Here is a 20,363-nt window from a genome sequence, read left to right on the forward strand (position 1 = left end):
GCTGTCTCCCTAGCCCTGAAGGGTTTTTCAAAATGCCCCCTCCCACAACAGCAGGAAGGCTGCCCTAGGACGTGAACACGCTTATGAATCCAACCCTGGCCAGTCTATCAGCTTGTTCTTTTCACGTCCAACTCCACTCCATGGTATTTGCACGCTCACTGAGTCACTTATCCTTCCCCCAGGTGTCACCATTCGATCTGTGGGCTGAGCATTTGGCAGGACACAGGGGGGTGATCAGAGCCAGAGCCTTGCCCAAGGTGGGTTGATGGTTAAGGGAAAATAGACATGAGACAGCACAGCAAGATGGCTCAGTGGCTTGCTCGCCACCAAGCCTGACAACTTGAGTTTGATGCCCAGGAATCGAAGCATATAGGTCACGTAGAAGAAGGAAAGCCAAGGAAGACAAACAGCTCGCGTTAAGAGACAGGTAGGTAGCCTTGGGCTGGAGAGGTGGCTCAGCCACTAAAGGCTAGGTTCACAACCAAAGCGTCATGATCCAGGTAGCCTCGCAGGGATCCCGAGGAGTGAGAGATTTGAGGTGACAATGCAGACAAAGCCACGTCCTGAAAACACTGCGAAGTTTTAGAAATAGCTGGGGCTGCGTGGCTGCTTAGAATGATGCAACCTTCTGTAACCCCAGCACTTGGGAGGCAGAGGCAGGAGGATGGAGAAGAGTTTGAAGCCAGGCGGGGCCACACAGTTGAGGTCTCGTCTTCTAACAAGAAAAGGGAAGAAAGGGAAGAAGAAGGGGGATAGCAGGGGCTGGAGGGTGAAGTTTGTGGAGAAGATGAGGGTAAAAGGAAGAGCGTTTGGGCCCCGTGCTCTGTGGATTGAGCTTAGTGAGCAGCCGAGGGCTGGGCAGGAGGGGGAGGCAGAAGAGGGCAGGCGACTCACTCGTAAGATATTCAGAGCAGAGGGAAGGAAGACCAAAGAGGAGGTCCTCACCCGATGGGCAACCATGGCAAATCCACAACTGGTCATCGTTCCAGAGTGATGTTCAGTTTGGGCATTCCAATTTTCCTTTACCTCCTGGGCCAATCAAGCCTTGGCCACACCCCCCAGCCTCTGGTGTATAACACAGGAGCCCTGAGAAGGTGGGTGAGGAGAGGGAGGGACGGAGAGCAGGGTGTTTCTGTCAGCAGGCAGGGAGCTGCACCCCAGAAGGGGAGCACCTGTGACATTTGCAAGTCTCTCTGCCAGGGAGCCGCCACAGTGTTTACTCTCCCACGGGTCTCCATTCCGAGCCAGGAAACAGTGCTCTATGGTCTTGTAGCTCTTGATATTTCAGGTTTTCTCTTTCTATCCAGGAGCTTTGTTATGAATCAATAGCCTCCTTGACCCCCAGCCCTTTCCTACTAACAGCTGTACAGTCCCGCTCACAGCTTCTTCTGTGGAGCCCGAGAGGGAGAAACCACTGATGTTTTATTTTAGCCAACAATTGCTTTACACGAAAGGACAAAAGCAATTTGAGCAGGGTCAAAAACTGAAATTATAATAAGATCAATGTTATGAATGGATAAGTAAACTGTAGTATATACACAGAATGACACAGTACTCAGCTGTAAAAAGGAATAAGGACTGAGGGCATGCTAGAAGGACACTCCTTGAAAATACTATGCTAAACAAAAGAAGCCACTCCGAGACCACAAACCACGCAATTGCACTTATATTAAATACAGAATAGACAACTCCATGGAGAGAGAAGGTGGATTAGGGGATGGAAGGAGGGAGAATAGGTAGTGACTATTGACTGGGTTTGGGGAGACCTTTTGGGGTGAAGAATAGTTACAAAACAGGGTTGGTGAGATGGGTCAGCTGATGAAGGCGCTTGCCACCAAGGCTAGCCATCTGAGTTCAATTCCTGGGATCTACTTAGTGATAGGGGCGGGAGAGAGCGGATTCTTGGAAGTGGTAGTCTGAGCCCCTCCTCTAACACAAATAAGTAAATGTAATTTAAAGAAAGTTTTAAAAGGGGGTCTAGGGTTGTAGCTCAGTTGGTAGAGCTCTCGCCTAGCGTGCATGAAGTCCTGGGTCTGATCCCGAGCACCACATAAACCTCATGCAGTTGTACATGTCTATAACCCAGAACTCAGGAAGTAGAGGCCAGATCACCAGAAGTTCAAAGACAGTGGATTCTGTGATGTGACAGTGAGCACTATGGACTCTGAATCCAGAAATTCAAGGTCATTCCTAAACTACATGGGAGTTTGAGGCTAGCCTGGGATATATGAGAGAGACCCTGTCTCAAAAAAAAAAAAATTTTTTTTTTTTTTTTGGTTCTTGTTATAAAACAAAACAGCAACCTTGCCTTGACACAAGAGAAAAACACAGCCCTGACTCCAATCACAAGGCCTTTGATCAGATGAGAGCCTCTAACCAGCTCATCTCAACTCCAGCTAATACTAGGATTGAGACTGGAGAGATGGCTCAGTGGTTAAGAGCACCACCTGCTCTATCAAAGGTCCTGAGTTCAATTCCCAGCAAGCACATGGTGGCTCACAACCATCTGTAATGTGATCTGGTGCCCTCTTCTGACACGCAGTCAGAACACTGTATACATAATAATAATAATAAATAAATCTTTAAAAAACCAAAACATTAGGATCACTGAGGCAACTCGGGACCAGTTAAGCAAAACCTTACAGCCAGGTCCAGGCAAGGTTAGAAGCTCAGAGATACCTGTGGGTGGCAAAGGCTGAGAAATACTGCAGGAGGCCAGTGGTTTGCAAATGCAGAGCCCAGCCTAGCAACAGCAGCCCAGCCTAGCAACAGCAGCACTTCAGGGGCAGGCACTGGACATGTAGGGTTCACGGCTCCATCTCCAAACTACAGTATGAGAAATGGCCTGACTTTCAGAAAGAAAGACTCGGCGGTCTGTGTTGTAACAAGCTCCCATTTAAGTGCGACGACGCTCTTCTGAGTCTAGACCATGTGAACCAGAGAGCACGTTCTTCAAACTTTGAGCAAAAGTCCAAGAGCTTCTGTTGTGTGTTTGGCTCTGTGCTTGCTGTTGTGAAAACACAGAGGCCTACCCAAGCCCTCAGGCATCCTGTGGGTTAGGATCTGGAACGAGATAGGCCCTTTATGGCTGGGTAATAATACTCCATTGTATGTCTATGCCACAGTCTTGCTTATTCACTCCTCTGTTGATAGATATGGGCTATTTCCACTATTTGGTTTTATGAATAATGCTGCTGTCTGGCCAGGCCGGTGGCCACAGTCTGCTGTGGATTCAGCACTTTCACACACAACACAGTTCCCTGGTCAACGAGTCAAAGGAGACAGCAAGAACACCATGCACCGCGCTTGCCCAGGCAGCCGCTCACTTTCATTACGGGGTGGGCTAGCACCATGTTAGCAACTTGCTGTGCTAGTTTGTACTTACTGTCGCTCCTTTATTCAACAACTGTTTGTTGCACACTTCAAAGTATCCGGGTTCTTTAGAAGGAATCACACACACATAAAGCAAGCTGCCATCTAAGCAGCGAGTCTTAGTCCTTGGCAAGAACCAGGATCTGAGGCGATGCTCAGTAACAGGCCCTGGACCCTCATCTAGAGTCCAGTTTACTAGGTCTAGGATGGGGCCTGAGGGCCTGGCCTGCTTGCTTGCTTTTCTTGTAACTTTCTTTTTAGTCAAAAGTGACCTTGGGCTTCAGATTGTCTTGTCTCTACTGCCTGAGAGCTGGGATTATATGCTCCACTATATTTTATTTGCGGCTGGGGATGGAATATGGGTCTTCTTGTGTGCTAGGTAAGGACTCTAACAACTGAGCTATCTCCCAGTTAGAGGATACATTTTGAAAGAGCTCTAGAGAAATGATGGTGGTGATGATGATGGTGGTGGGGATGGTGGTGGCAGTGGTGATGACGGTAGTGGTGAGGATAGTGATGATGATGATGGTGGTGATGGTGATGATGATGATGGTGGTGGGGATGGTGGTGATGGTGGTGGCAGTGGTGATGACGGTAGTGGTGAGGATAGTGATGATGATGATGGTGGGGATGGTGGTGATGGTGGTGGCAGTGGTGATGACGGTAGTGGTGAGGATAGTGATGATGATGATGGTGGTCATTATGATGATGATGATGACAAAGGGCCCTGCACAGTACAGAGGAGGGCAAATGTTTTTATCTGTCTTAGAGTGTAAGTAGGTAGATCTTCTGGGAAGCTGCAGACAAGCTTAGCTCACTGGAACAAAAAGGAAAGACAAGAGCAGCACCTAGCAGTCCAGGGCCTGGTGTGGCTTCTCTGATCAACAGACTGAAGACAGCAAGTCCGAGGGCCTGCCAAGGGGGGTGGAGGAGGTGAAGGAGCAAAAGCAAAAAGATACGTTACCTTTGACATCTTGGAAACCCCACCCTCCTCACTATAAAAAGCTTTCCTCCAGAGAGAACCTGACCAGAGCCTTGACGTCAGAGTGGGAACAGTTATGGAGCCCTTTGTACCGTACCCCAGCAATACTGAAGAAGAATATTGCAGAGGATTATAGGCAGGTGGGAGGAGGGAGGAGGGAGGAGGGAGGTGGGAGGTGGGAGGAGGGGCAGGAGGAGGATAAGACTTGCAGTGACTAGTCAGTCGTTGATTGAGAGCCCAGCCTCACTCTCCCAAGCTGCCTCATCAGCCCCTCCAGCCATGGCAGGAATACATATGATGGCAGAAGGGCCTGGGGTAAACTTTCCAAGGCCCAGGCTGACCCTACCTCTTAAGCTGATGACACAATAAAGATTAAATGTTGATACAAAGGATGAGTTGGGCATCTTTGGAAAATTCCATCTATTTTGACTGGTCTACAAGGTAAAAGCCAAAGGGGAAAGTGGCCGGTTAAAGGCAGCCTCCTGCCAGCTTTGTAAGTAAGAGTCACCCTGGCTTTCTAGCCTTTGCTCCATGTCCCAGGCAAGGGCTAACTCATCTATAACATTAACAGAAGGAAAGTTTCCACGCTGGTGTAATTCCTTGACCTCTGTTAGTAAATAACACAATCAGAAGGCCGCAGCCATCAATTATTAACCTGTGGTCCTGGCAGCTTTCTTCCCTCTGGCTGGATCTTGACTTTCTGCTTGTGTCTGACCACTTGATAGACAGGGAAGCAGGCCAAGTCCAGCCAAGGTGTACTTAGGTTTGTTGTGAGATGCCATAATCAAAAAATAAAATAACTTCTGAAGTGAATGCCAGGAACTGAAATGTACTTTAAGTGTATTTTTAAAATGATGCTTCTGTATCCAAACATCCTGGAGATATGTGGTTTTGTGTTGGCTTTAGAGGGGACAGAGGACCTCCTTCCCTTCTGAGTGGGATTCTGGGGCTTAGCTGCATTTTCTGTGGTTCCAGCCATAGGATCAGGACAGATGGATGGGCCTCTCCAGAGAGAGGTGGGTACCATCCCCCTGAGTGGAAGACTTCTTCAACCCATGAAGGACTGGCTATATATGAGCAGATGTCTCATGATTCCTGTTCAGTTTCACCACAAAGCAGCATCTTCCTTGGCAAGAAGCCCAGTGGGCCTCATGTTCTATCTAAGTGCATGCCTCCTGCACATCCGACGTACACAGCTGTCCACTTAGTCAGGCCTGTGGGCTCCAGGCTCTCCCTCTTTGTCCTTTCATCACATCCTGTAAGTCTCAGCTTTGATGGCACCCCATTCAGGAAGTCTGCCTGACTATGGCTCAGCAGCGGTCTGCCCGTTTCCTCCATCACGGCCCTTGCTCAGTTCCTTCGCAGCACCTGCTGTGTTCCGTGGTTGCTTATTTTGTGACTCATTACTGGTCTCGATGCCTGGAGTGTAACTCTACAAGGGCAGAAAGTAGATCTACTTTGTCATCTACTGTATTCAACACTGGGTATAGTGCCTGGCACACAAAAGGAAATGAATAAGTTAGCTTCAAACTTAAATAGCAACGCACAAGGGAAATTAATTAGGGATTTTTCTTCTTCATTCTATAGATGGTTGCTCAAGTGTGCGTGTGCGTGTGCGTGTGCGTGTGCGTGTGTGTGTGTGTGTGTGTGTGTAAACCAGAGGGCAACCTTGGGTGCTGCTCCTCAGGGGCTGTGTGCCTTATTTTTGACACATGATCTCTCACGAGAACCTAGGGCGTGCCAATTTTAGGCAAGGCTAGTTGGCCAGTGTGCCCCAGGCATCCTCCTGTCTTAGCCTCCCCAGCACTGTGCTGGCAAGCACATGCATTCCTCGGCTCAGGATCAAACTCACGTCCTCAGGCTTGCATGAAAAGTCCGTTACCAAATGAGCATTCAGCCCAGCCCCTGAACACTCTGCTTTTACTGCGATGACCATCTGTCTTGCTAAGTGTGCACTCATGGTTGGCCCACCATCACTGATCATCTGTACTGTCATTGATCACTTATGTACCAGGACTAGGCACGGTTCTATTCTCCCTTGGTCTCTGAATACAACAAACTAGCTAAAGCCTTGAGGGGCTAATCAAGACCTACAAATTTTCAGTGTGGCAGCTACGACTGTTGGTTGGCAAAATGTCTCACCAACATCTAGAATGTCAACTTTGCCACACAGGCAAGTTCTGATCTGTTTTTGCAGCTAGTCCGAAGAGATGTGGCCTGTGGCCAATTGCTAGGCCTGCCTTAAGCCTTCACACAGCTGCTCAGGGCACTGACCTCAAAGAGTGTGACCAAAAGTTGGGAGCAGTAGACAAGATTGAGAAACCAATTTTTAAAAAGGACTCTAAAGGCCAACTTCAAAATCAGAGACAATAAATATTTTTTCTTTTTATTATTGCTGTCAGTCCATACTCCATAAGACCCTGTCAAGTCACAAACAAAATATATTTTCTTTAAAACTGTGAGGGCTGGGGAGATGGATGAGTGGTTAGGAATCTTTGCAAGGGACTTGGGTTTGAATCCCAGCACTCATGACAAGTAGCTCATAACAGCCTGTAACTCCGGTTCCAAGGGATCCGACTTCTTTGTCTGGCCTCTGTGGGCACTGCACTCACATGCACATACCTGCACCTACCCCCCTCATACACATAATTAAAAATAATAAAAAGTTGTTATTAATCTTGAGCACACAGGATAACCAGCAAGAAACTGTAAGCAAAGCCTTATGGGTAATTACATGGTTCGTGCTTTTATTATTATGATACGTGCTATAGTGTGGATGTATCAGGCATATAAACATAAGAAATTACTTAACCCATACATTTTTTTACCCAGACATCATGTCTGCAAACAGGTTATAAAATTATCTTTCAATCACTTGCATAAATTTACTCAGAGCAATAAGTGTGTCTACACACTCACTGTGTGCCTAGATGCCTTCTGAGCCCTGAGGCAACAAACAAACTCTTAAAGTTGTTTTATGAGATCATCAGAGAAATTTGAAAACTCACTGGATATTTATAATGATATTAATGAATTATAAACAAGTTTTACATGTGAAATGAGATTATGGTTTAAAGACCCCTTATCTTTAACGATACATAACTATCAACGGTGTCACATTCAAAGTCTCTATTGCTGTGATAAAACACTGTGGCCAAAAAGCACTTGGGGAGTGAAGGGTTTGTCTCAGCTTACAACTGTCAGTCACACTCCATCGCTGGAGGAAGTCAGGGCAGGACTCAAGACAGGAACGCAGAGGCAGGAACTAAAGAGGAGGCCATGGGATGTCACTTACTGCCTCACTCCCCATGGCTTGCTCAGCCTGCTTTCTTATACAAACCAGGATCACCTGACCACGGGTGGCACCACCCACAGTGAACCAGGGCCAAGCACATCAATCATTAACCAAGAAAATGCCCCAACAGTACTTGCCCACAGGCCAATCTGGTGGGTGAATTTTCTAACTTGAAGTCTCTTCCCAAATGACTGTGGTTTGTGTCAAGTTGACATAAAACTAGCCGAGATTAGCAGATTTTCTTCTGTAGTTAGAGAAGGGAGTGGAGGAAGTTGGGGTACAGAGCAAACTACTGAAGTCATAAAAGATGGACATCACACTATATGCTCCCCTCACCTCCTCTCCTCTCTCTCTCGCTCCCTCTCTCCCCTCCCCCTCATTGGGCCTCTTGTAACCTAGGCTGGCCTTGATTTCTTACTGTAGCCCCTGAGTCCTGGGATTGCAGGCATGCCTGGAGTTGTGTAGTGCTGAGGACTGAGGTAAACCATCTCCCATCTTGCTTCATCTCCAGCCCACACTATGTATCTTGACTTTTGTTAATGCTTCACATTTCTGTAATTGAAATTCAAAATAAAGCCGGGTGGGGTGGTGCATGCCTGCAATCCCAGCGCTCGGGGAGGCAAGTGAATCTTTGTGAGTTCAAGGCCAGCCTGGTCTACAGAGTGAGTCTAGGACAGCCAAGGCTAGGCAGAGAAATTCTGTCACAGGAAAAAAAAAAAAAAAAAAAAGGAAGCAAAGTAAGACATAATCAGTTAAATGTGGCTGCATGTGGCCTGTGACCCCAGCACTGCAGAGTCAAGAGACTGGAGGCCTCCCCAAGTTTGAGACCAGCCGGTGTACATTGTGAGTTCCAGGCCAGCCAAGGTTACACAGTAAGACCCTGTCACAAACAAAACAAACAAAACATAAACAAAGGACAAGAAAGCACAAATACAATGTGTATATATATATATATATATATATATATTTTTTTTTTTTTTAAAGATTTATTTATTATGTATACAAATCTCATTATAGATGGTTGTGATCCAACATGTGGTTGCTGGGAATTGAACTCATGACCTTTGGAAGAGCAGTCAGTTCTCTTAACCTCTGAGCCATCTTTCCAGCCCCATACAATGTATATTAAAAAAAAAAAATAGCTAGAGATGAGTATAGGGCTGGAGACCACACCTTTGTTCTTAGGATGGCTGGCTTGCTCTGGCTGAGTCCATTTCAGAATGCCAGGCGTTCAGGCTGCCAGCTTCCCAAAGCTGATCCGCCATCTTTGCAGCCTGCAGAAGCTCTGGATATCTGCTTGGGGTTTTCGTTATCTGAGTGCCATCTCCAGACAGGCTTCTGTGCTCTGATCTGCAGCATTCTGCCAACCCTCAGTGGGTGCCTTCTTTAGCCTGGGATGAATTCTGATCTTACAGGCTGGAACTTGCTCCCTCCCACTTCCTGGCTCCTGGTCAGGTCTGCTTCTCCAATGTCTGAGCACGCTGTGCCTACAAACTTCACAAATGTCCCTTACTGAAAATCTGTGCCTTTCCAAAGTGCATCTGTGTTTCAACGCCCAGTTCAAATCTTGCCGAAGCCAGTGTCTCCTTCTCCACGGCTGGACTTCTCAGCCGCCTGGAGACTCCACCATGACAGGGACTCAACTGTTTCTGCACCTGAGTCCCCTGGGGCTGCCTCCAGACTACAATTCTCTCACTCCGTTGTCTCAGACCTCTGAAGGGCATTCCCTGTGACTACGCAAGGGCAGTGACAAATCACGGCTATAGATGGCCCCTTAAGCTCACTTTAGAAATTCAGCCCAAAAGGGATGAGAGAAGAGTAGTGATTACAAGGAGGTTTGCTCTGCTCTTCCATGAGGAGGTTCAAATATACTTCCATGCAGATGGCAAATGAGATCAGGGGAGGAAGGTCGGACACAGGAGGAAGAAACGTGTGCTGCTGGAAAAAGCAAGGGTTTTTGAAAACTTTGGCAGTCTGGGGGCATTTAAAAAACGTGAAAAGGCTAGTTTCTGCTTTGTCTTACTGGGGAGTGGGGAGGGCATGTTGGGAATATGGGGGTGTTTGGAAGGACCAGGCCACAGAGGCAAGGCTACCACTAGACCAGACTGTCTTCAGCGGGAGAACAGGATTAATCTGACTAAGGCAGGAGAGGGAACCTGTCAGTGTGACAAGGAAGGTAGAGACTGGGCAGCTGTGGAGGGCCCCTCCGGGGTGACGGGGTGATGTGACGAGGCTCTAGCCTGAGGTGGAGTGGAGGGCCCCTCCGGGGTGACGGGGTGATGGGACGAGGCTCTAGCCTGAGGTGGAGCAGGTGGTCATGGAACGCTGTGACTTGCTCACCTGGGAGCAGAGGGCAAGCAGGGCTCACCTGACTGAGGTTTTGAGTGTTGGAGGTGTGAGGCCCAGGTGTTCTCTGACGAGACACCACACCATCAAGCTGTGATCTAGGCCCAGCATATTGAATGTTGCGATGTGTGAATCTTACTGAATACTAAATTTTACAAACAAAACAAAAATGTTAAAAAGTTCTAATCTGGTAACTCTCTGTCAAGCAGTCTGCTCTGATGCCTCGGACCCACACATGGATCCCTTAGTGTCCTTCTCTCTCCTCCTGACATCATCCATGCTTTGAGTCTGTTAAAACCATTTCATTGTCAACTCCAACTTTGCTTCATACTGAAATTACTTCATTCTGCACAGTCAAGAATCTTGGTTTTAGCCAGGCGTGGTGGCGCTCGCCTTTAATCCCAGCACTCAGGAGGCAGAGGAAGGCGGATCTCTGTGAGTTCGAGGCCAGCCTGGTCTACAAAGTGAGTCCAGGACAGCCAAGGCTACACAGAGAAACCCTGTATGAAAAAACAAACAAACAACCCCCCAAACAAACAAACAAAAAAGGAAGGGAAAGGAGTCTCTCACTTTGGAGACCGGTGGAAGCCTCTCTTTAGCTGAGAGCCAAGAATTTTAACATCACTAAAATTCACCATGAATGTTGCCCACAGAGACTATTTTCTTTTCTATAAAGATATTGCAAGGAAGAATGCTAAACTAGCAAAGGCTAAGGCTACAGCTCAGTGGTAGTGAACTTGACTGGCATGCATGTGACCACAGATTTAACCACCACCACTACTAACTTAAAAGAACGCTGAATAGTAATGAAGAACTCCCGAGATGGCTCAGTGACTAAAGATACTCGCTAACAAGCCTGCTGCCCTGAGTGTAATCCCTAGGACCCGCAGGCTGTCCTCTGACTCTATATGAACTCAGCGGCATGCAAGTATTTACGCACACAGGCATGAGCAGGTGCACATACATGCACAAGGAATGAAGTTTAAAAAGCAATAAATACGCTTAAACCCTAAGCACAAAATATCATTTGGTGTATGATGTATATATGTGGGCACACAGGGCAACTCTGTAGGGTCAGTCCTCTGCTTCCACCTTTACGTGGGCTCCAGGAATCGAACCCAGGTCATCGGGCTTGTACAGCGAGCTCGTTCCATGAAGAGCCACCTCCAGGACTCGAACCCAGGTCATCAGCTTGTGCAGCAAGCTCTTTCTATGAAGAGCCACCTCCAGGACTCGAACCCAGGTCATTGGGCTTGTGCATTGAGCTCTTCCCATGAAGAGTCACCTCACTGGCTCATGACCTCTGGATTTAAGTTTACTTCTCCCCCAGCTGTGACCTCTTGTGCCATGCTTATGTGCCAGAAAACATGTCTGGACTTCTTGTAGCATAGAGCTGGTAAAGATTCCGCAGTCCCCTATGGCCGGTGTGTTCAATCTGTCAACCTGTAGCACCCAGTACTGTCAGAAGCCACCCAACGATCACGTTTACTAAGAGAAAAAAGAAAAGGGCTTTGAAAGCCTTTGAACAACGTAACTTCAGAAGCCGCCGATGTTGTATCTAGGGCTAATGCTAAGACACTTAAATACAAGTCACCCTGGAAGTCTGCACCTGTGTTTGGGTCCATACTGTTCTTTTCCTGAGTGCACTTCTCTGTCCCCTAAAACTCACACATAAATCTGTTAGCATTGTTTCTTAATGAGCTCCGACTTTGCTTCCTGGGTGGGGACGGGGAGGGAGCAATCTAGTTGTAAAACTGGATACTGACCGGATTTGGTAATATTAAATTCTAGCTTATCTTGGCAGGGGTGACGATGGCATTTGAGCTTTTGCTTTGAGCTCCCATGGTTTAGGAAAGCTTACTGAGACACGCGCAGATGAAACCAACCTGGCTTGTTTCACAGTTGGTGAAGATGGTGAAGATGAAACAGGCCAGGCTGTGATTCGTAAACTGTCACAGCTGGGTGATGTGGCGTTCGCCTTGCTTGTCCTTCTCTGCCGTTGGATACATTTGAAATAATGTTCCGGCCCTCAGATGATGCGGGTCCCGTAAGCCTCACAATTCCCTGTCAGAAGTCTTGCAAGGTCTTTTGAGTTGCTCAATGTTAATCCTACTTTATATTTCAAAACAAAGATCTGTCCACTCCTTTTCTGGCACCAGTAGAGAAATACATGGACTGGAAAGAAGCAATGCCCGGCTTTTACTTGAGAAAACAAGGATCTGAGATATATATTGCCGCCTTCCTGGCCATGGGGTGGGGATGGCGGGTCTGACCAATGGAAGAGGTGCAGTGGAAAGCCAAGGCCAAGGCAAGTGTTTGCGTGAGCTGCTTTGTGAGGGTTGCTCACAGCACTGGCTCTCCGGCAAAGAGCATTTGGCTAGAGTCTGAACACTGCGGCTGGGTGTGTGGCTCAGTTGGTAGAACGGTTGATCCGTAGCACCACGTAAACCAGGCATGGTGGTACATGCCGTAATCCCAAGCCTGAAGAGATGGGGGCAGAGCATCAGAGGCACAAGGCCAGCCTGAGATACATTATCTCAATTTAAAAAAAAAGAAGAAGGGCTCAAGAGATGGCTCAGTGGTTAAGAGCACTGTCTGCTCTTCCAGAGGTCCTGAGTTCAAGTCCCAGCAAACACATGGTAGCTCGCAACCTATAATGTGATCTGATGCCCTCTTCTGGCCTGCAGGTGTGCATGCAGGCAGAGCACTCATATACCCAAAATTAATATATAAATTTAAAAAGAAAAAAAAAAAAAAGATTGTGAGCCAGGTGTGGTGGTGCATGCCTTTAATCACAGCACTCAGGAGGCAGAGGCAGGTGGATTACTGTGAGTTCAAGGCCAGCCTGGTCTACAAAGTGAGTAGAGGACAGCCAAGGCTACATAGAGAGACCCTGTCTCAAAAAAAAAAAAAAAAAAAAAGAAAAAAAATTGTAAAAGCTGAGACTCAGTTGAGAAAATTTAGTCTTCAGTGACCTCCCATGCTCACCATGGCTGCAGGTCACACAGGCTGGAAAGAAACTGGAGAACGATGGCAGAGAGTGAGCCACTACCATGTTAGGTATTGGTTGTGTAGGTGCCGTGTGTCTCTCTCTCAAGCCATAAAGTCACGAGGCTGTATGACAGTGTCCCCAGCTGTGCAAGGGGACGAGAGCCATAAGCTGGTGGTTGTGGCGGTGATTGGTCTATGAACTCTATGAAGTCATATTTACCAGGTCACATCCCACACTGTAGGACGGAAAGTAGGCTTCCTTTGTCAGCAAGTCGTCCCAGCCGCCCAGATCCAGTCCTCACACAGGGGAGTGTAGAAGCTAAGGAGAGCTAGTCGGAGCCTGAACAAGTGATATTTTCAAAATCTTTTCTTTCTTTTCAAGGCAGGGTCTCATGCAGCCAAGCTGGTCTCACACTCACTGTGTGGCCAAGGCTGGCCTTGAGTTCTTAGTCCTCTTGCCTTCACCTCACAAGAACTAGGATTACAGAGGACCAGCAAGATGGCCCCAGTCGGTAAACGTGCTAACGGCGAAAGCCCGAGGACAGACGTTCAGCTCCTGGGACCTAGGTCAAAAAGCATGATATGGTGGCACACGTCTGTAATCCCAGCACTTCTATCCTGAGATGGAAAACAGAGGCAGGAGATTCTCTCCAGAAGCTCACACACACCTGCACACACACACACACACACACACACACACACACACACACCACACACACACACACATGAAAGAAAAAGAAAGGAACAAAGAATAGAAAAAGGATAATCTGAATAAATTATGAATAAATTTAAATTTAAAATTTAAAAAAAAGGAGAAAGGACAGGAAAAGGGAGGGAGGGGGGAGGGAGGGAGGAGGGAGCAGCACTAGGGTTCTGCATATTCACCACTGTGACTGGCTCCAACTCATCTTAGAAGGGAAAAAAGGACGTGGGGACTTCAAATGGGTAATGGAATCCCCTGAGAGAAAAATAAGTAGGAAACAGAAGGAGAGTTAGTAGACACATGAGGACCTGGCATGCTCCAGGCACCCTAGGAACTGTGGGGATGAGAATGTGGGGGAGAGGAGGAGGCAGATGCAGATGGCCTCCCTGATGACCCCCCTGAGAGAAGGCATCAATTTGTAATCCGAGCCAGGTAACTCTGGTGTTAAGCCAAAATCTAATTTTGGACAAATTGCTTCATCTCAGTATTTCATCTACAAAAATGTTTTCATCTTCTCCCCTTGGCTATGTCATCTTCATAGATTTCAGAAGGCTCAAAACCCACTAAAGTAAGTAAACCACGCTGTCGATAGTGAAAGCAGCAGAAGGGGCGGAAAGGGCTTTTGTAGACCCTGTTCCTGCGAGGCCCATGCCTGGTGCCAATGACTAGCTTGCTTATGGGTAGAGACCAGGACTGGGACCCCAGCCAGGCCAGGGACACCGGCGTCCTGTGCCTTCACTTCTAAAGCTGGTTCCCACTGGGCATCTTAGCACACGCACTGGAGCTGCCTTGACACAAGCAAGCCTCAGCAAGCCGCTGCAGTTTGCCCGGTGCAGAGGGTGAGGGTGTTTCATCCTGCGATCTTCGTAAGTCTTGGATCTCAGGAGCCAGAAGGGACCTTTCAGAATACGGACAGTATCCAACCTTGCCACTTCTATCAAAGTGGGCAGCAGCTCCAGTGGGGATGATGACCTGGCTGTGGCCACTCACCGAGGTGGTGGCACAGGCGGTGCTGCAGCCTTGTTCTCTGGACACTCCCAGGCCAGTGTTCTCACTGCAGTTTCTACTGAAGGCTTTGCCCACACTGACTCTCTTTAATATGCTTATTTTTCTTGCCCCCGAATACCTAGTGTGACTTGGCCGGCTAATAAAGACTACACGGGACACAGTTTCAACAGTTTCCTCCTTTAGACTGCCAGGATCTCAGTTCTTTTTGGGAAATGTCTGAGAGTAGCCTGGAAATCCGTTTAATTACCATGGAAGGTAATCTTTTAAACACAGATTTACATTCTTTCAGGATTTTTCCCAGTGGGAATTAGCATAGTTTTCAGTGGTTCTCAATCTTCCTAATGTTTCAACCCTTTAGCAGTTCCTCATGCTGTGGTGACGCTCCTGCCCCCAACCACAAAATTATTCTCACTGCTACTGTAATTTTGCTACTGTTACAAATCGTAATGTAAATAAATGTCTGTGTTTTCCGGAAGTCTTAGAAGACCCTGTGAAAGGGTCGTTTGACCCTCAGGTTGAGAACCACTGGTTTATCTGCCCATGAAATGTTTGTTTCCGCTCACAGAGGAGCGGCAGCTAGCTGTTATTTATAGCAAGGAGCGTGTGGCCCCCGGGTGCTTTTTACTTTTAAGCCTGTTTCTCCTCACTGAGGACTTGTCAATTTTGTTGCAATAATTCAACTGTAGTATGACCAGGCTTCCCTCTGGTTAAAGCCCTGCCATGCTTGGCTTTGTGATGCCAGGCCTGTAATTACTCAATATTTTTCAAGCATCCCTTTGGGATTGCATCTTGCACTGTAGATGTGGGTATCAGGGTCTTTAATCCCAGGGTTTCCTATGAGGAACATCACCCTGTGAACCCACCGGCCTCAAAGACCTTCTTGAGTTGTGGTCAGTCGGACACCGGTTTCGCCAACCTAGCACAGTTCAACAGATTCATCAAATTCTCCCTACTAGAGTACCAGCTAGGATGTCCCCACAGCGTCCAACCTGGTACCTCGAGACCTAGGGTCATTTATGGCTTGTAATAGATGCTCAACAAGCAGATGGTATATTGTTGGATGTCCCTGGTCTTCATAGGGAGGCTACGCATTGCGTCGACATGGCAACAAAGTGGAGGTTGGATAGGGTCTCCTGTTTCTGGCCTGGGCTACTCTAGTCTTTTATTCTGCACAGCACTTTCACAGCAGATGGTTTTGAAAGTGTTTGCTAGGCCTGATTCTGTAATCTGGTGTCTCCAGGTCTTGAACAGTTTACCTCTAAGGCTAGGGCCAACTCTTCTCCCTTACACAGTGAACAAGGGTATAGAGTATTTCTTCCGATTCTCACCACTCTTAGATTAGGTCCACAAGGATGCCATGGGGTCAGTACATCTATACTTGCTACTTGCCTCTTGTAGAATAGTGAGGCTGTCTATGGAGAGGTAGAGGAAAGAAGTAATAAGAAACCATCGTGTAAACAGAGATTAGAAGGTGAGGAAAATTTCTTGTGGAAAACTGAGCTTGATCTTGAGTCTCTCCTAGGTCCTGCTGGGGAAAAGAACTGGCCCAAGAAGTACCCGTCGTGTGGAGGCCTCCTGCAGTCCCCGATAGACCTCCATGGTGACATACTGCAGTACGATGCCAGCCTCGCACCCCTCCAGTTCCAAGGTTATAATGTGTCTGTTGAAAAGATGTTGAACTTGACCAATGATGGCCATTCAGGTAAGGAAGGGACCTCGGAGACCCTGAGAGGCAGTCTGAGTCTCCTTGGACTCCCTGGCCATTGGCCAGGAGGGGCTCCCCTGAAGCATCCAGGAGACGGGGCTAGAAGGAGGCTGTGAGGCATGGCTGACCCACTGTCTCATGTGTGGGGTGGGGCAGGGTGGAGGGGGCTGCTGGAAGCCCTGGATCCAGTGAGTCTTCCTGCGCAGCACATCTCTTGTGGGAGGGAGAGGGAGGAGATAGGTCGGCTGCCATTGGTTCCATTAGCTAAGCTGCTAGGGTGAGTTCTAGGTTATCGCGAACTATTCAAGGCACCAGCAGTCCAGTTGCTGAGTGGACACTCACGGTTTAGAGTCAGATGGACTGGGTTGAATCGTGGCTTGGCTACACACATATGTTCACACATGCATGCACGTGCACACACACACATGCTGCCCAGGTTTAGGGTGAGTCTTTCCACTTTAATAATCCAACCAAGGAAATCGTCACAAAAGCGCCTGCCCAGTTGCTTAGGTTTTAGGTGGTTCTAGATGAAGTTAGGTAGACAATCAAGACTGGCCATCACACACACGAATGAGTCATCAGACTAGACAGGAATTTTAACTCACCCGAGTTTCATTTGCAAGAGGGACCTATTGGTCTGGTCCGTGAACACTAGAGATTGGGCACATCAGAGTCTGTTGAATAGTAATTGCTTTTCAAATAGCAATTGTCCTTGTAATTCTCCAACTTAGCTCTTTGCTGTAGGCTCTATTATTGTAGACAAAGGTAAGAAAAGAAACACCCACCATTGGCCTAGAGTTGATGCTTTCCAGGGAGATCCAAGATGGTGCTGGTGCCACTAGCGTTGCACTAGGAAGAGAGGCCATGTCTGCGATCTGCAGGCGCCATTGCTCTGCTCTCTGCTCCTTGCTCCTGTGGCCACTTGCACCAGTGCAGGGGTTGCCTGCCTGCCTGTTCTCTGGCAGGGTTGATCTGGCCAGGGCTCTGAAGGCTGCTCCTCCATTCCTCACAGTGCGACTGAATCTGGACTCGGACATGTACATCCGGGGCCTCCAGCCCCACCAGTACAGGGCGGAGCAGCTGCACTTGCACTGGGGGAACCGCAATGACCCCCACGGCTCCGAACACACCGTGAGTGGGAAGCACTTTGCCGCTGAGGTGAGTGAATGGCCAGTCAGGTAGAGAGAGCCTGGCGCTGGCTCCTCTCTCCGTGGCTGCCAGGATAGAGCAGCCTTTGTAGCCTTTCCTGTCAGCCGCATGGGAGGGTCTCACTGCCCTGCACTTATCCGGATGCCCTTGTCACTTCCTTTACTGGAGCACACCGAGGCTGCCTGTTTCTTTTACTGTGGGTTGCTATTGAGAAGGCTGACTTTGCAGATGGCACGGCGGGATGTATGTGGCCCTTTTCTGGGTATCCTCCTGCTTTGCACGGATGAGGACCTCACGGTTTGCCTGGCTGCCACAGGCTCATTGTCCCTCTGTGCCTTTCAGTCATCACGCATCATGCTACTTACGAATGTCTTCCCCATATCATTGTCCTTGGGGATATGAGCACACTGACCCAGGGCTGCCCTTGTAGTTTTCCATAGATTTAAGGAGTAGGCAGTAAGATGTGCAGGGCACTGGGCAGAGCGGCACGCTTATAATCCCAGCACTTGGAGAGGCAGAAGCAGGTGGGTCTCTGTGAGTTCGAGGCCAGCCTGGGCAGCCAAGGCTACACAAGGAAACGGTGTCTCGAAAAACCAGACATCCGCCCAACACACACTCACACACAGAGAGATGTGCAGGGCATCACTTTATCAGAGATTCTCTGAAAATGGTTTGGGATGTGTCACCTTGAGATTCTAGCCTCAAGTGCCAAAAGAGAATGAGAAGAAAGGCAGAATGTCTTTGTTGTGCCACAGGCTTGTGATGGGGTAGGAGGGTGAGGGGCTCCTAAGTCCTTCCACTCTGAGGTCTGAGTTGGGGGGCATGGCTTTGAGAGCATGCTGGGAAATAAAGAGGAAGGGGCAAATGCTGTTGATCAGCCAGCAGATCCCACAGTAAATAATGATATAACCATGGTCCTCTCTGCTCACAACTGCTGAACTGCCTGATGGCTCAGGCTAATTACAGGTTTGTTCCAAGTGTGGAGAGGCTGTGATTCTGGCCCAGTAGGATGGCACGACTGGAGGTGCACGTATTTCAGAGCAGACCCTTGCTTCCCTGGAACTCAAGAGCTGCAATTTCTTGCAAGCTAATTGCAATGTTGAGGCTTCTGCTTCCCCCTGGGAGAACAAAGTGGCAGCTAGGTGGTAGATTTGGAGAGTTTACACATTTAAAAATATTTCTGGGGTGCTGGAGAGGTGGCTCGGTAAGTTAGGAGAGCACACTGCTCTTACGGAGAACGTGAGTGTGGTGCCCAGCACTCATTTAGGGAGCTCACAACTGCCTGTAACTCTACCTCCAGGGGATCTGATGCTTTCTTCTGGCCTCCTCAGACACTGCACTTACATGTACACACACACACACACACACACACGCACACACACACACACACACGCACGCACGCACAATCTTTTTAACATAAGACAAAATTCTTACTATGTAGACCTTACTGGCCTATAGATCTTACTATATAGACCAGGGTGGTCTTGAACTCACAGACATCCTCCCACTTCTGCCTCTTGAATGCTGGAATTGAAGGCGTGTGCCACTAAGCCTAGATGAAATAAAAATATGATCTTTTTCAAAAAGCTATTACTAGTTATTGCGTACTCTGCTCTTGAGGTAGTCATCAGACCAAGCCTGATGGGCCAAGGCGACTAATAGTGGAGAGAAAGCATCAGAAATCTCTTTGGAGTAGTGGGTTCTGTTGAGTGGGGACCATTGGAGACTCACTCTAAAGTCCCTGACCAGGGAATGCACATAGACCTAGGTTAGCTTTTAACCTTTTTAAAACATTTAGTCTGAATACATTAAAAGCTGAAGCAGACCACAGGGGTCAAAGGTCAAGCAAATAGAAGTCTACTCTGTTTCTCCAAGCCATTCTAAGATGATGTGGGCCGTGTGCTAGGCCATCCTGTATGTGGAAAGATAGTGAGGCAAGGACCTTCTAAGGAATCCTTACCAGAAATAACATGAAAGTCAGATGTGGCCGTGTGTGCCTGGAATCCTAGAACTCCAGAGACTGAGGCACAAGGCCAGCAGAAGGTATACAGTGAGATTCTGCCCACCACCCCCCAGAATAATCCTGGTTCGATTCCCAGCCTTCACCTGGCATTTCACAGCCAATGCCCTCGCCTGACTTCCGCTGGAACCAGGCATGCATGCAGTACACAGATATGCATGCAGGTAAAACATCCACCCACATAAGAAAATGAAAATAGGGATAATCATTGAGATGTAACAAGAATAAATTAATAAAAAAAAGAAAGAAAATGAAAATAAAGGGGAAAACAGCAAGAGGGCTATATAATGGCATTTAAAAATAGATCTTATGTTGAATTTCTTTAGTAGATGGAGATGAAGAATAACTAGGAGGAAAAAAAGAGCTCTAGATACAGATCTCCATATTCAATAGAGGCCCTCAGGGGCATGGGATAAAAACGCACGTGTTTGACTTAGAGCCGTCTACTACAAAGCCTTCGGAAAGCGAGGCAATCCTATCTTTAGGATTAAAATTGCAGCTTTAAACATCACCAGAATTTCTAATAACGATGATCATAACATGTGCCTAGGTTTTCTAAATCTAGGACTTCTCGAGAACTTCTCTTTGCCTTAGTAATCAGTTTTCTGATCTGATTAAAAAGCACCATCATTTAGAATTTTATTTTGAGAAAACAAAAGTCTGCATTTGTGGGAAAACCACTCTTGCTTTATGGACTCATAAACTCTGACATAAGAACTGAGCTGGTGAAAGCCACGCTGTGGGTCCATCTGCCTGAGGGATATAAACACCAGTGTTCTGTGCTTTATCAAT

At 47.8% G+C, this 20,363-nt stretch overlaps 1 protein-coding gene across 3 annotated transcripts in view; it reads left to right on the forward strand.

Moving 5' to 3' along the window:
- Positions 1-20,363, forward strand: part of Ca12 (carbonic anhydrase 12) — a 52,653-nt gene that overhangs the window by 18,071 nt on the left and 14,219 nt on the right. For all 3 annotated transcript variants that reach the window (XM_051156697.1, XM_051156698.1, XM_051156699.1), the window contains exons 3-4: positions 16,220-16,399; positions 17,415-17,560. In XM_051156697.1, the coding sequence (XP_051012654.1) occupies positions 16,220-16,399; positions 17,415-17,560 (326 nt within the window). The remainder of the gene's footprint in view (positions 1-16,219; positions 16,400-17,414; positions 17,561-20,363) is intronic.

Source organism: Acomys russatus, chromosome 14, assembly GCF_903995435.1.
Source record: "Acomys russatus chromosome 14, mAcoRus1.1, whole genome shotgun sequence".
Lineage (NCBI taxonomy): Eukaryota > Metazoa > Chordata > Mammalia > Rodentia > Muridae > Acomys > Acomys russatus.